The 14,860-nt window shown below is 36.8% G+C and overlaps 1 protein-coding gene across 2 annotated transcripts in view; it reads right to left on the bottom strand.

The window, feature by feature from the left end:
• Positions 1-666: 666 nt before the first annotated feature.
• The window catches only part of LOC121322820 (long-chain-fatty-acid--CoA ligase 3-like), a 31,005-nt gene continuing 16,811 nt past the window's right edge, over positions 667-14,860 (bottom strand). Inside the window, exons 4-15 of one of the 2 annotated variants that reach the window (XM_041263160.1) lie at positions 14,331-14,440; positions 13,425-13,563; positions 12,380-12,530; positions 11,627-11,753; positions 11,258-11,329; positions 10,343-10,482; positions 10,009-10,181; positions 9,689-9,763; positions 8,274-8,465; positions 4,355-4,469; positions 3,778-3,935; positions 667-3,019 (exon numbers count right to left, since the gene is read on the bottom strand). In XM_041263160.1, the coding sequence (XP_041119094.1) occupies positions 2,862-3,019; positions 3,778-3,935; positions 4,355-4,469; positions 8,274-8,465; positions 9,689-9,763; positions 10,009-10,181; positions 10,343-10,482; positions 11,258-11,329; positions 11,627-11,753; positions 12,380-12,530; positions 13,425-13,563; positions 14,331-14,440 (1,610 nt within the window). In that variant the 3' untranslated portion in view covers positions 667-2,861. The remainder of the gene's footprint in view (positions 3,020-3,777; positions 3,936-4,354; positions 4,470-8,273; positions 8,466-9,688; positions 9,764-10,008; positions 10,182-10,342; positions 10,483-11,257; positions 11,330-11,626; positions 11,754-12,379; positions 12,531-13,424; positions 13,564-14,330; positions 14,441-14,860) is intronic. The other variant, XM_041263161.1, reaches the window with a different exon arrangement.

Raw genomic sequence — 14,860 nt, 5'->3', positions numbered from 1 at the left:
AACCCACCTTTGGCCAGAGACCATTAACACAGGAAGCAATATCAGATCAGAAAGATGTTATGTAGACTTTATTTTGCTACAGTGAGTTGCTTGAAAAAAAAAAAAAAAAAAAAAAAAGCCAATACATCTAAAACATAATACATTATAGCAAATACTGCACAATGGGAAGGGTTATGTGTTTGTGGTGCTAAAGCTAAAAGGGAAGAAAATTTATTTTAAAAATGTGGTTATTACACCTTTTAGGAGTATTACATTTTTTGATTGATTAAATATGGATGTTAATGAATTTGTTTGGCTGTATAGCAAAGCTTTAAAATAGACTTCATATAATAACCCACAAGTAAAAGCTTTGTGAATGGGGTTAAACTGCACCACATGAATGAAGGCTTCAACAAGAAATGGAAGCTAAAAAGCCATACAAGCCTGTGAAAATTGGGATTAATGTTGGATTTTCCAATTAAAATCCCAAATGCTGATTACCACAAAGACTATCCCTCACCAAAACAAAGCACTTAACAGCTGGACATACAGGGATTGATGCAGAGATACACCTCAGACCAAAGCCGGATATTTTTATTGTATCATAGTTTGTCCCAAGGCCTATTACAAATAAATAAGTAAAACATACTTGCAATCACATTACAGAGCAGTTTTACCAGACAGTGTGGGGGGGGGGGGCTCCTGACTGGTCATTCTAACGAAGCTTAAATATAATTAGAACAGTTATTATACAACTGGCCACTCCAGTGAAGTTTTGTAACAGACCCACATATTTACAGTAAGAGAAAGGAGGGCCTTTAACATTTCACAATGTGTAAGCTATACATTTTCACCTACAAAGAATGCACATTACTACATGGAAGTGTTTACACAACACTTTCATTTCACCAGGCTACTTACACATTCTTTAATACACACTTTGTTATCCTATGAACCATTTATTTAAAACCATTTAAACAGGCAACCAAAAGAGCAAGTAGCATTCTGCAGTAACACAAACACATTGCATAGTGTTTTTTTTTTTTTTTTTTTTTTTTTCTGGGAAGATGCAGGGATTGCTTTTTGGAAATGACTACAGTGCTATTGGTTTCTTTTAGTTGCCAAGACTGTTTCAAGCCATCAACCTTGACGAAAAACAAGATGACCTGGTTGAAATCATTTCTCCATGGAAATTCATATTATGGAAATATCTCAGACCAAGATTTATGGAAGGACAACCTCAGTTACACCACAGACACATTTGTTCAACCCCCAAGAAAAAACAAAAAAACAAAAAAAAGCTAAACAAAACACTTTCTAGTTTCCAACAATGAACTAATTATTTTTTAAATCATGTGACACAAAGTTTAATCTGTCACCAAATTACACTGTACAATTTTTATTACAACGCATGTAAACATTTGCAATAAATAATGGTTTAAAAACTGCAAGTGCCTAGTGTATCATTTTGCACATTTTCCAAAAACTTGCCCAGTAAACATTCATGCTCTGTGGGAAAACCTGTGTATCCATTTAGTATTGAAATAAGAAATTGTTTGTATTGCACGCTCGCCTTACATTGTTTGTTAGGTATCGTGTATAGGGTAAAAAGTTAATAGAAGCACAAATTGACTTTTGTAAATAAAAGCTGTCGTACTACAAAGAAAATCTGGAAACAACATTTGCAAAAAAGGTTCGAGTATCAACACTTCTGATCTATACTAGGTGCCTTCATTCCCTTATGTTACAAGGTCATCAAGAGTGATGGGCTTAATTCCTATTTAAATGCAACAAATCTGTAATAAACATAAAATAAAATACAAATTCAAAATTCCTGACCTGCAGGCACATTTATTCTATTGACCAGGCCAGATTATGTCACTTTATGCAATTATAGTGGGTGGTTCAAAAATGCATGTATATGCCGGTGAAAAGCAATGCACCTATCAATCTGACTGTTGAATCATCAGATCTTTAACTGCATATTGAAATAAAGCCATTTAAAACAGGACACTTCTCTTCTCTGTGGTTATTAGACACTGGGAAATGTAATTCCATTACTGACTTATTCGCTGAAGAATATCTTAAATACGGTATATTTTATGGTAAAAATTAGATTTGTTATTTAGATTTGAAGCAAATGTCAACCGATGTAACTACTGTTGCTTTTCTTGTTACTTTTTTTTTCATTCTTACTTTTCATACCAAAATAGAACAAAACCCAATCCCGCTAAAACCTATTTTTGTAGATAACAATCACAAGATAACATATTGCATCAGGCACATAATACATTGTGAATAAGGGTTTAAAATATCGTCTTCCATAAAAGTGAACAAAATTAAAAGAAACACAAATTTCATCACAAGGCTACAAATATTTAGTAATTTCTAAAATTCTAAACATTTGCATTCAATGATTATCTCACAAAATACTTTATGGAGGGCTCAAAATAACCTAACTCGCCTAATTTATAATTCATCCCTGCAAATGTCATAACCCAAAGACCACAAATTGTACCATATTTTACATACAATCCAATTTCACATTCGGTGCCAAACTCGAAGGCTCAGGAGGAAATCATCTGGTTGTTTTCTTGGAAAAGTGTCTCCTTTTAAAAATAAATCTTGTAACAAGTCATGATAATTTCTTTTGAATGTTTTTTTATAAAGCTTTGCCTTGAACCTGCCCAACCAACATAAGACTGTGAATACATCCACACAGAAAGACAGAAATCCTGCGTTACAAAGATGAGGGACAACCACTGGTGAGGGATAACCACTGCCCCCCCCTTTTTTTTGGTCTCAAGTGTAGAATGCGATTCAAGTATTTCCTGTTGGACCGGAGCTTGTCATATCAGGGTGTGACTGTGTCGCAGAGAGGTTTATTTTCCTCCATACATTCTCTCAATGTCATCCTGGTAGTGAGTCTTGAGCGCCTTCCTTTTCAGCTTGAAGGCGTCTGTGACCAGACCGGTCTCTGGGGTCCAAGGCTCTGCACTCAGGCGGACTTTCACTGGAATTTCAAACTTCTCCAATTTGCCTATAAAACATACAGGTATATTATAATTATCACCTCTTATCTTATTTATTGAATGAATATATCATGGTCCGGGGGGAGGGAAGACATATCCTAAAAGTATACTGCATTTCAAAATCTATAGACACACAAATATATTTCCACTCCAGAACAGCCACGGGAGGGGGGGGGGGGACCCACCAAAAATAACAAGAAACAAAAAACTTTTTAAAACCATATTGCTGTGCTTGGGTGACAAATATATGCTGTATTAACCCACTGCTTTTGTGTAAATGGGTTTTATGCAGTAGTTGCAGGTATCTGATATGAAACGCATTTCCAAAAACAAATTCAGAATCAAACTACAGCTTCCCGGGTTTCATGCAATTCAAAATGTTTACAAGACACCCCCACTGTCGGGAAGCACTGGTGGGCAGCATCCGTAGTTGTTTAAAGTGGCGTGTGAAACTGACCTGGGTCAATGGAATCAAATGGTCTTTGCTTTCTTTTCCATATATCATTACTGTTTCTGGAGTTTTTACAATAAATCATTCCCAGAAAGAGGGGTCAACATGTTGAAAAAGTTACAGCAACAACTTTGATTTTCCTAGATCAACAAAAGTACTTTCAATTGCCAATTACTGCAACCCAGATGTGCCTTGCTAGTCTGAAACGTGTTGTTTTTTTTGCAGTTGCATTTGCTCATTTCAAAAGGGCCCCTGGTGTTGAGATTAGATGATACACATGACCAACTTTTAACAGCTATAGGGTTTATTATTTACCTCCAACAGCAGCTTCAGCCATCACCCTTATCACCTCCTTCTCCATCTCAGAGTTGTTGCAAATCTCCTCCCAGGTTCCACGTATCTTCTTGAGTTCTGCAAGGGCTAGAAGCTGCTTCTGATTGGGTACAATGAAGCCAATCACGTAAGACTGATCGCTGAAACACAACATAAAGGACACTTTATTCAGCAATGCATCAAATGACAAGATGTGTAGTTTTGTTCAGTTCATAGAGACTTGCTGGAGTAAAAAAAAAATCTGTCTATCAAGACACCTGTTTACACTTACAATGTAGGATGTGGTTCAAATGATCCTATTGTAAGTGACTCTGCTGCAGGTGTTGATGCATAGTTCACCTACTAGTCTCTGTAAGTCGCTTTGGATAAAAAAGGTCTGATAAATTACTATTAATTATTATTATTATTATTATTACAAAAAAAGAAAGAAAAAAAGTACTGCCAATCATTCACACAATTCTTTATGTGTTTCTATGCTTGAGAGACACACATTTGAAACGTGAGTGTTGGTTTGCTGAACTATACTTGTTTAACATGCTGATATTTACTGGTTGATTACCTGTTTGCGTATGCGCAGATGTTGTCTATTAATGAACAGTTTTTCAAAATCGCTTCAACCTTTCCTAGAGACACATATTCTCCAACTTGAAGTTTTACCAGATCCTTCTTACGGTCTATAAAAAGAACAGGAAGAAAGATAGAGAAATTAACATACATTCATGGAAAAATGAACTGCAACCAAGCCTACCCCCTCCATTGACTCACTTTCAAAGAAATATGGTTGGTATAAAGCAACATTTTTTCATAAGAAACAAACGTAATGTGTCTATTTACTGGACCACTCTAGTCATTGGAAAAATATGCAGTTACATTCCTTAAAGCCCCCATCACTGGGCATAGCCGAGTGTGCCTCAGTAAAGGAAATTTTAACAGGGAAAGACAGTGTTTTAACACATACATTTAAGAAGATTGCTTCATTCTCTTCCACTAAAAAAATCATAACAATATATAAGGGCAATATTTCTTTTACCACTGTAGGCCACCAATCACTGGAGGAAAAAACATTTACCATAGATTCTAATAAAGCAATACTCAAGATAGTAACTAGCAATAACTGACCCAAAGTCTTGGTTGTTAAACAAAATAGCACCGTAATCTGGGGCTATTTTGGACAGTTTTGACACATTTTTTGTAGTATTTTTTTTTTATAAAAATTTTTGGAACTAAGTTTGTGATATATTTACAGGTATACCTTGAGGCTATATAATAGAGTTGAAACATTTTCAACTTTTTTTTTTTTTTTTCTAAGTTTCACTGAACAGTGAGTACATCAATAGGCCTTCTTCAAACTGGACAGCACCTCTTCGGCAACATCTCTCCAATCTATTACCCTTCAGCTATGAGGATTTCCTAGTCTGAAATTTTTATCACGGGATTTCACGTTAACACCCTCATGATCAGTGACGCGATTAAAATCACATGCTATGTGGTAAAGTAGTATGTGGTACAGTAACGTTAGTACATATATTACACTGTGTAAATTTTTTTTTTTTTTTTGGTTCCTGGGTAGTAAGTGTTATTTCCTAATTGCTTATGCCTCAAAAGTATAGAAAATGGCTATTATTCCCCACAAACTTTGCTTTTGTGACCAGGACAGTGATATTTTGAAATGTACCTATTTTCCAGAACATTCCAGATAGATTCAGTGCTGAGAAAACTTGGAGTAACTTCTAGAACTTTCCAGTAATATAAATAGTAGTATAAATACAGGGGCCTTAAGCCCACCAGTTCAGTTTAGTTCCAGCTGCCTAAGTGGATACATATCTGCATTTTTCTGAGATGGCATCAAGAAGCTGCAATGGTGGCATTCCTGATGGGTCTCCAAGGCGGTTTTACCAAGTTTCCCTGCTATCTTTGCCTTTGGGACAGCAGGGACACCAAGGCGCACTACCACAGGCGGGACTGGCCACAGCGGACCGAGTTCTCTGTGGGGAGGAACAACGTCAAGCGGGAACCACTGGTGGACCCCCGGAAGGTGCTGATGCCACCACTGCACATCAAATTGGGCCTTATGAAACAATTTGACGGAGCTCTAGATAAGGAGTCGGCAGCCTTCAAGTACCTTCAAGACTTCTTCCCTAAGCTGTCTGAGGCAAAGGTCAAAGCCGGTGTCTTCGTCGGACCACAGATAAAGAAGATCCTGGAGTGCAATGAATTCCCCAAGAAGCTCACTAGTAAGGAGAAAGCGGCTTGGAACAGCTTTGTCGCAGTGGTTCGGAGCTTCCTGGGCAATCACAAGGCCGAAAACTATGTGGAGCTGGTTGAGACTCTGGTGAAGAAATACGGCACGATGGGCTGTAGGATGTCTCTCAAAGTTCATATCCTTGATGCTCATCTTGATAAATTCAAGGAGAACATGGGAGCGTACTCGGAGGAGCAAGGCGAGTGCTTCCACCAGGATATACTGGACTTTGAACGCCACTACCAAGGACAGTATAACGAGAACATGATGGAAAACTATATTTGGGGGCTGATTCGTGAAAGTGATTTACAATATAATCGTAAATCCCGAAAAACTACTCACTTCTAAATCTTTTGTAGTCATTTTTGTATTACTTTAGTATAAATACATGTTAATTTGGATTCATATGTTGTTTTTTTCTGACTTTATGTGAACTAAAATAGTTCACTGTCCTGACAAAATATCACTGTCCTGTTCACAAAAGCAAAGTTTGTGGGGAATAATAGCCATTTTCTATACTTTTGAGGCATAAGCAATTAGGAAATAACACTTACTACCCAGGAACAAAAACTGTGTTACATAGTGTTATCAAGGACAATAATAATTCTATATTATCTTGGTACATATGCAGAACTATTTATGTCCAGAGTTAACCCAAAGTAAAAGTAAAACGTAGTGTTTTATTGCAAAAAATAACTTTTTTTTCATTTCTGTCCAATGTTCAACAATGTCCAAAATATCTCCAGATTATCATAACAATATACAAGGGCAATATTTATTTTTCCACTGCAGGCCACCAATCACTGGAAGAGAAAACATTCAAGCTCCGTCAAGTTGGATGGGGACTTTTGGTGAACAGCAATTTTCAACACTTTCCACATATTCTCAATTGGATTGAGGTCCAGGCTTTGACAGGGCCACTCCAGGACACTGACCCTTTTGTTTTTAAGCCACTCCAGTGTGGCTCTGACTGTATGTTTGGTGTCATTGTCCAGCTGGAAGATTAATCTTCTCCCAAGTCCCAGGTCTCTTGCAGACTTCAATAGGTTTTCCTCCAGGATTTCTCTATATTTTGCTGCATCCATTTTGCCCTCTATCTTTGAGCTCTGACGCAGAGAAGCATCCCCATAGCATGATGCTGCCACCACGTTTCACGGTAGAGATGGTGTTCTCAGGATGATGTGCGGTGTTAGGCTTGTGCCAAACATAGTGCTTAGTGTTGAGGCCAAAAAGCTCTATTTTGGTTTCAACAGACCATAGAATCTTCTTCCACTTGGTCTCAGAGTCTCAGTCAGAATCTTTCTTCTGGCAAACTCTAGCCGAGATCTGATACAAGTTTTTTTTCAACAATGGCTTTCCTTTTGCCACTCTCCCATAAAGGCCAGTTTTGTGAAGCACCTGGGCTACTGTTGCTGTTTGCACAGTGTCTTCCAGCTCAGCCATGGAAGAATGTAACTCCTTTAGAGTTGCCATAGGCCTCTTGGTGGCCTCCCTGACTAGTTCCCTTTTCGCCCAGGTTGTGCCATATTCTCTCCATTTCTTAATAATGGACTTTACTGTGCTCCAGGGGATATTCAATGTCTTGGAAATGTTCTTATATCCTACCCCTGGTTGGTGCTTTTTATGAACCTTATTCCGGATTTGCTGAATGTTCCTTCATCTTCATGATGTAGTTTTTGTTAGGAAATGTACTAACCAATTGTGGGACCTCCCAGAGACAGGTGTATTTAACCTAAAATCATGTGAAACACCTTAATTGCACACAGGTGGACTCCATTCAACTAATTATGTGACTTCTAAAGACAACTGGTTCCACCAGAGCTTATTTAGGTGTGTTATAGCAAAGGGGGTAAATATTTATGCAATCAATTATTTTCTGTTTTATATTTGTAATTAATTTTGAACAATTTGTAGATTTTATTTTTCACTTTGACATTATGGACTTTTTTTGTTTTGATCAGTGGCAAAAACTCCTAATTAAATCCATTTTGATTCCAAGTTTTAACACAATAAAATGTGGAAAAGTCCAAGGGGGCACAAGAGATTGTTTGACAAATACATGTGTAACAATTAAGACCCCCCACATCCAAACTCATAGGTTATTGGACAGTAACTCTAAAACAATTTGGCACAATTAGCCTTTGGCTTCTGCCCATTATTTTCCAAATACGGTGTGCAATGCCAGTAATTATACCAGTGAAACATGATAGCCTCATTCTTGAAGTCTTGTACTCACCGACAATTTTAAGGCATCCATCCGAGTGAAACTCTCCAATGTCTCCTGTGCAAAACCATCTTTGGCCATTTTCATCCACAAAGAAATCTTCTTTGTTTCTCACTTCATTTTTGTAGTATCCCATGGCGACATTTGGACCACCAATTAAAATCTCCCCCCTGGGGTTAGGTTTGTTTGTGCAGTAATAGCCACCTAGAAGCAGAATTTTTTTTTTTTTTCATAATCTTAATGTTACTTGCTTGTCTTCCTTGATGTGAAGCATATTTTACTGTAATAAGCAATTAATTAACATATTAATTTTCATATTACATTCAATTAGACACAAAAAAACTCCCAAGATTAACTGAAACTGCTATAACAGAACCGTTCATTTTACATTGCATTTATAAAGAATGCTCAATCCAGCTTTATTTACAGAGGGTGGGGTGTCAGTGCATCTTTAAAAGCACAAGTTTCTCATTTCAAATGGTTCATAAAAAAAACAAAAAAAAAAAAAAAAAAAAAAACCTCAATATAAATACATCTTGTACCTTTTAGAAGCACAAGATTTGTCTATGCAGTCTTAAAGCCAATACTATTAATAGACCTAGTCCTAACTGTAGTAATGTTTACAAAATTTAAAAAATTTATTAAATTGATCTTGAGCTTGTACTTTCAAATAATGTATTTCATGATTTTTCCTTTTATCATAAAATATATCCTTTAATCTCTAAACAGCATAGCTCTGTGAACTGTAATAAGCTAATGAAGTGTCAAAACGCCTGCAAAAACTAGATGGGCATTTCTAGGAGGGCATACATATGCACACACATACACACACATACACACACACACACACACACATAAAGGATCCCTCTCTACTATTTTGATAAAGACTTGTCAATCGACAGCTGTTTTGAGTTGTTGATTATTAGGAGTCCTTCGGAGAACTGAATAGACTGAGGCACTGCAGTAATGCTACCTTGTTAATACCACATATCCAGGAGTTTCCAGAGCAACATTTTAGGGATTTAGGCCCCAAGTTTCTCATCAAATCTGCAGCTGGATTTTTCTTTCATGCATAAGCCAAATATCAGTCGTCATACGTCACTGAAATTGGCTACCTAAGCTTTATATAAGTCTCCTAACATGTCTGTTTTGTCAAAGCAATTACATTTCCTTACAGTGGAAAGTACACAATTTTAAATTTAGTGACGATCAGGAGTTGCTAATAACACAACTGTCTTGCCACCAAAACTTTATTATTGAGTTTCACCTAGAAAAGGAGGAGCCATTTATTTTAAAAAAGCGCATCCACGTGTCACATGCATTTTTCTTGATTTAATAAAGGGTCAGTTTTGTTCATGGAAATCCTGCACTATAACAAAACAGGGATCCCTGCAGACTACAGAAATCTACTACAGGTGTCTTCTTACCTTCTTCCCAGTTCTTCAATTTGATCTCACAGCACACCAAGGGAGCTCCTACACGGCCGGTACTGTAGTCTGACACTGAAATCAACAGAAAAAACAAATGCATCAATTGAATGGTTAGTGGTACACTGCACTAGACTTCTTTCAAACTTTACAATATTCGATATTTGTTCTCATTGCCACATCACTTCTATATTATGTTATGACCTTCAGAACATTAGCACTTACTAATTTTGCTTTATTAACATCACTAAACAATAAAGAACATATCATTCCTTAGGCTGGGTAATGTGAGTGTCCTTAATGGAACATAAAAGACTCACTTTCACTAATTGTTCCTGCTCCGCAAGTCTCTGTGAGCCCATATCCTTGCCCTACCGGGCAGCAAAAGCAGATATTCATGAATCGTTGGGTGGCTGCTGACAGAGGGGCCCCACCAGACAAAAGCACACGGGTCTTTCCACCAAGTAAAGATCTCACCTTTCGGAAAACAATACTTGAAACAAAACAAAAAACAGATTGGTAGATTATGTTCGTGATTTACTGTCTTTTACAGGTTTGCTTAGGTTCACTTTTTTTTTTAGGATACTGTTGGCTTGCTGTTTTGAAACACAATTCATCTACTGTAGAAAAATATTGTCGAGATATTCTGCATACCTGTCGCACAGTGGAGTGCTATAGCCTTTGGAAATCTGCTCCATTTTGTAATTGTATGCTAGAACAAAGAGGGTTCTCTGTACCCTGTTCATCTCTTCCACTTTTGTCATAACGTTCTTGTAGATGCGATCCATAATTTCCTAAGTGACAAAATGGTATTATTATTTTTTATGTGTGTTCACGTTATACCACAATGTTATTGAGTTGTTAGCTGACCATCTTGCTAATTATTATGATGCACAAGAAGGATATCTACTCAAGTACTTATTTCTCATTTTTACTCTTCTTGTACCTATGCTGTGCAACTCTGGGGCTACAGAATGCCAGCAGTGGTGTCAGTGACAGTGAAGCCAGTTCATTTCCTTGTATTGCATTTTTAACTCATATGGCTAATATAGCTGCTATATGTGGTTGATGTTACATATGTGGACAATGCTACAGGCTATTTCCCTATGCAATGCCTCCTTCTAGCTCACTAAATACTCTTAAGGGAATATCTGTTCATTATAAGAAAAAAAACTAAACAAAACTAAATCCTTTTTAGATTCCCTCGTAAAATTCCAAACCTACAATTACAATTTGATTTATTTACAGTACATAAACAAAATGTCAAACCGAGGGACACAATTATCTTGGTTCAATAGCATGCAACAAGCAAATATTTGCAAAGCCACAGCTGTCCTTCTCATGTAAAAATGACATCTGTGATCTTCTAACCAATTTAAAAAATCTGGAGAAAATGTACATCCGGGAATTGAAAGAGCTTTGTGAGAATAATACATTTGCATTCCCACTATGACAGGAAGGCGACTCATGAAATAATCGATTGTAAAACAATAACTACATATGGTATTACACATTATAAAAATTACAATTCACTGAGTCTTGAGGGGGTGAAAAATAAAGCATGCTTACTGGTACAGCTGCCATCAGGGTGGGCTTCAATACGCTTGTGTCTCCTTTGCTTCCTCTCTTGATTTTGGTTGACTAAAAATCAGGAAACAATTCAACTTTTTCTTAAATAAAATAAGCAAGCAAATTACTGTAGATAATTATTGTTTTTTTATTTGGTCAGCTAAAACATAATATGCGTTCACAGCATCGCAACATCACCCAAATGTTTGAGCAAGATTCTGTAACAAAATGCAAACCTTATATTAAAGTACTACATAAAATAAAAATTACTATGGGCTTTGGTTCGACATATTCGTTGTTTGTTTAAATAGCTTCTTAATAATCAGTCAATGTATTCTATAATGTTAAGTTTATACATGTCCAACAAACCTGATCTGCTAAAGTCTGTGGTGATGAATAGCCAATACGGCATCCGTGAGATACACAGACCAGCTCAGCACTCAACTCTAGCACATGGGCCAATGGCAGATATCCAATGTAAGTATCCTGCTCCCTGCTATTAAAACACAAAAGAAACTGTTATATAGGGCAGTAAGACAACTTCAAATTGCTTCACACCAAGCAAAGTGGTGGATCAAGAAAAAACAAAAACAAAAACAACATTTGCACTTCACAGTAGATGCAAATTCTGGATATATAGTTTGAATACAGGAGGAAAGGCCAATGACGTGCTTTGAAAATCAAATATAGCAATACTCAATTACTCTAAATATAGACAAAGAGCAATGCTTTGCTTGGTTATCTGAACAGGCCACTAGCTGGAAACAAAACTTCTTCCATGTTAATGCTTCATTTACTCAAATGCTGGTTTGCATTAACTTACATCTGTATTTTTATTACAGTTTAATGTGTCTATTGTGTTGTCAAGGTTACTTAAGCATTTCTTTGATAAAAAAGACTCTCTCATGATGACTGCAATTGAGTTATGTTTCACTTGGCTGGACTGTGTTATACTAATATAGTCAAAAGTTTTGGTTTTGTTACACTGTGTACGAGGGAACATACTGTATATCTCCCCCTCTACTTCCCTAGAAATACTCAAGTCTGAATTAACTTTCATAAAGCCCCAGAGTAAACAAAACACTGGTCATGCAGTCAGGATAGAACCACAGTAATCCATACCCGAGGTTAGGAATCCTTTCAGCCATCCCTGTTATGCCAGCAATGAGATTGCTGTGAGAAATCATCACTCCCTTTGGTATCCCTGTGGATCCGCTAGTGTACATGATGACTGCAATGTCCGAAGGTACAGGCTGGTTGGGAGGCTTGGACACTGTAATCAAATAAAGGAAAACAGAACTTGGAAACAGGTTGGATTCCTTATATTCTAAGCTATGCTTTTGGACATGCACATGCTATTTTCAGTTACTGTACACTATGATAACACGTATATGCACATATACTAGCATTGCACCGGGAATTGGTGCAAATACACATCTGAGACAAAACCATGAGGTAGACCCTAACTGGACATCACCACCTCTGGGGTAGTCATATTGCGTAAGTGTTTACAGCATCCAGGAAAACCCAAATCAGATGCAACAATGAATGTGGATTATACTGTAACAGCTAGATAGACCCGAGGTGTACATAAGTCAATTACACGTTCACAAAGGAGGTCAGTATCTGAAGCTAGTCTTGCGCTTCTGGCTGTACACCACAATAATTATATCATGTACTGCATCCGTGAAGCAATATTAACTAAATATATAGAGTATCGATAGTGGTCACCAGATGAACCTGAAATTATAGAAATGCCGGCAATTCTCTGGGAGACTTTAGAAAAATTTTAAAAAGACAAAAGGAAAAAAAATAATAATAATAATTACAGCATAAATTACTTTTAAAAGCTACCAAGTGTACTTGACTTCACTGATCGTTTGTATCGCCAAAAGAAAAAGGGATGCTCATCATGTCATGTCATGTCATGTCATGAATAAGCAAACCCCAGCTCCGGTTCAAAGTAACTTTAAAGCACTACGGGGGGCACAAGTCAAGTGAATCTTTTTATTTGTATTCAAAATAAGAAACTCTGAATGTGTGAGTATATACAACAAAGAATGAAAATGCCTTTTTTTCAAAACAATTGATTGTTTTTTTTTTTTTGCTTTGCTTTTTTTCTGCATGGAGGGCTTTTTAAGATGATAAAGCCAAAAACTGTCCTTACTGTTTTGTGTTTTGGCCCCGAGTGCTTGCACCGTTGCCATACTGTGAACCGTTACGCCTCTTGGAAAGTCTGCCCATGCAGTTGGCTTATCATCAACAATGATGATGTGCTGTAACCTCGGAACCTGGAGCAGGATTGCCTAGAAATCAAATCAGCAGTTAAAACAATGATTGCTCCTGTTTGTTAAATGTACTAAATACATTTAAAAATTGAACATTTTATACCATTCCCACACATCTGCATCATCAAGCTACCTGAAGCCAAGTTTGGGGTGGAAAGCAGCAGGGATTTCCATCTCCATACTACACAACAGGTTAATGATTTAGTGTAGTTATTTATTTATTTTGGTTAAAAGAAAGCTTTTGTGAGTTTACTGTACGTTTGTCATTGAAAATGAATATGAAAAGTCCTGATCGGACCGCTTAACAGGAATTAGCGCAATGTTCAGCAACAACTGAATATATACAGTAAACCAGTCTGAAAAAAAATGTTTCTCCTTCTTAACGAATACTCGTAAGGATAGTCCAATCAAAAACACGCATTAGCTCACTAGTAAAAGCCCTAATCACACCATAAGAAAACAGCACATGTGTGGGAATTGTCTATTAGGAAGCAAACACTATTAACATTTTACTTGAATTCTGTCCCCTATGTAAAGAGTACACAATTTACTTGAACTTTTCAAGCAGAAGTCTGTGAAGGAATGTGCTTTGAGATAAGGTTATGCAGCTGGCTGAGGCACAGTGCAGTTCTGGCTTTACATAAGTCTTACTTACCAGGACTGGGCTAAGTCTCAGAGACCATTTCACATACTTCTTTAGTGAATCTATTGCAGAGTTTCCATTAGAAGAATTTTATACAATCAAATGAAATTGTATTTACTTTCTGACCAGTGACTTCGTTTACCTTCAGTCTGCTTTGAAGCAGATCTTTGCTGGTGATTATGTGAGTGACCTCAGTTTCATTTAATCCATGTGCAATAGCTGGTCCTCCCAGGGTTGAATACAGGGTAACAACTGGAAATCGAAAACAATGTCAAAATGAATCAAAACCCAAAAGTCATTTGAAGATCGTTTTCTGTTATCTTGCTTGAATACAGTAAAGTGCATAGAGAACTGTTTTATTGCATACTACTCAGGCCAACCAAACAATTCAACACTGTACAGCAAACAGCACCAGGGTAATAACACCTCAGTCTTGTTTAAAATGGGTCAGCAAACCAGACTTCATTGAGACCTCATCAATTGTCCAACTAACTAACATGCCCTAACAATGGTCATTGTTTTTTTTTTTTTTTTTAAAGAAAAAAAACATTCTTCATTTTAAACTTAGTCAAGATTACCCTTTTTATAAAATGATCACATTATTAAGCACATGTTTAAAACTCTGAACTTGTCACACTTTCAATTACTGATAGCAAGATGAATGTCTAGTTA

Source organism: Polyodon spathula, chromosome 11 (genome assembly GCF_017654505.1).
Source record: "Polyodon spathula isolate WHYD16114869_AA chromosome 11, ASM1765450v1, whole genome shotgun sequence".
NCBI classification, from domain to species: domain Eukaryota; kingdom Metazoa; phylum Chordata; class Actinopteri; order Acipenseriformes; family Polyodontidae; genus Polyodon; species Polyodon spathula.
This window is presented reverse-complemented; position numbering and strand designations above follow the sequence as displayed.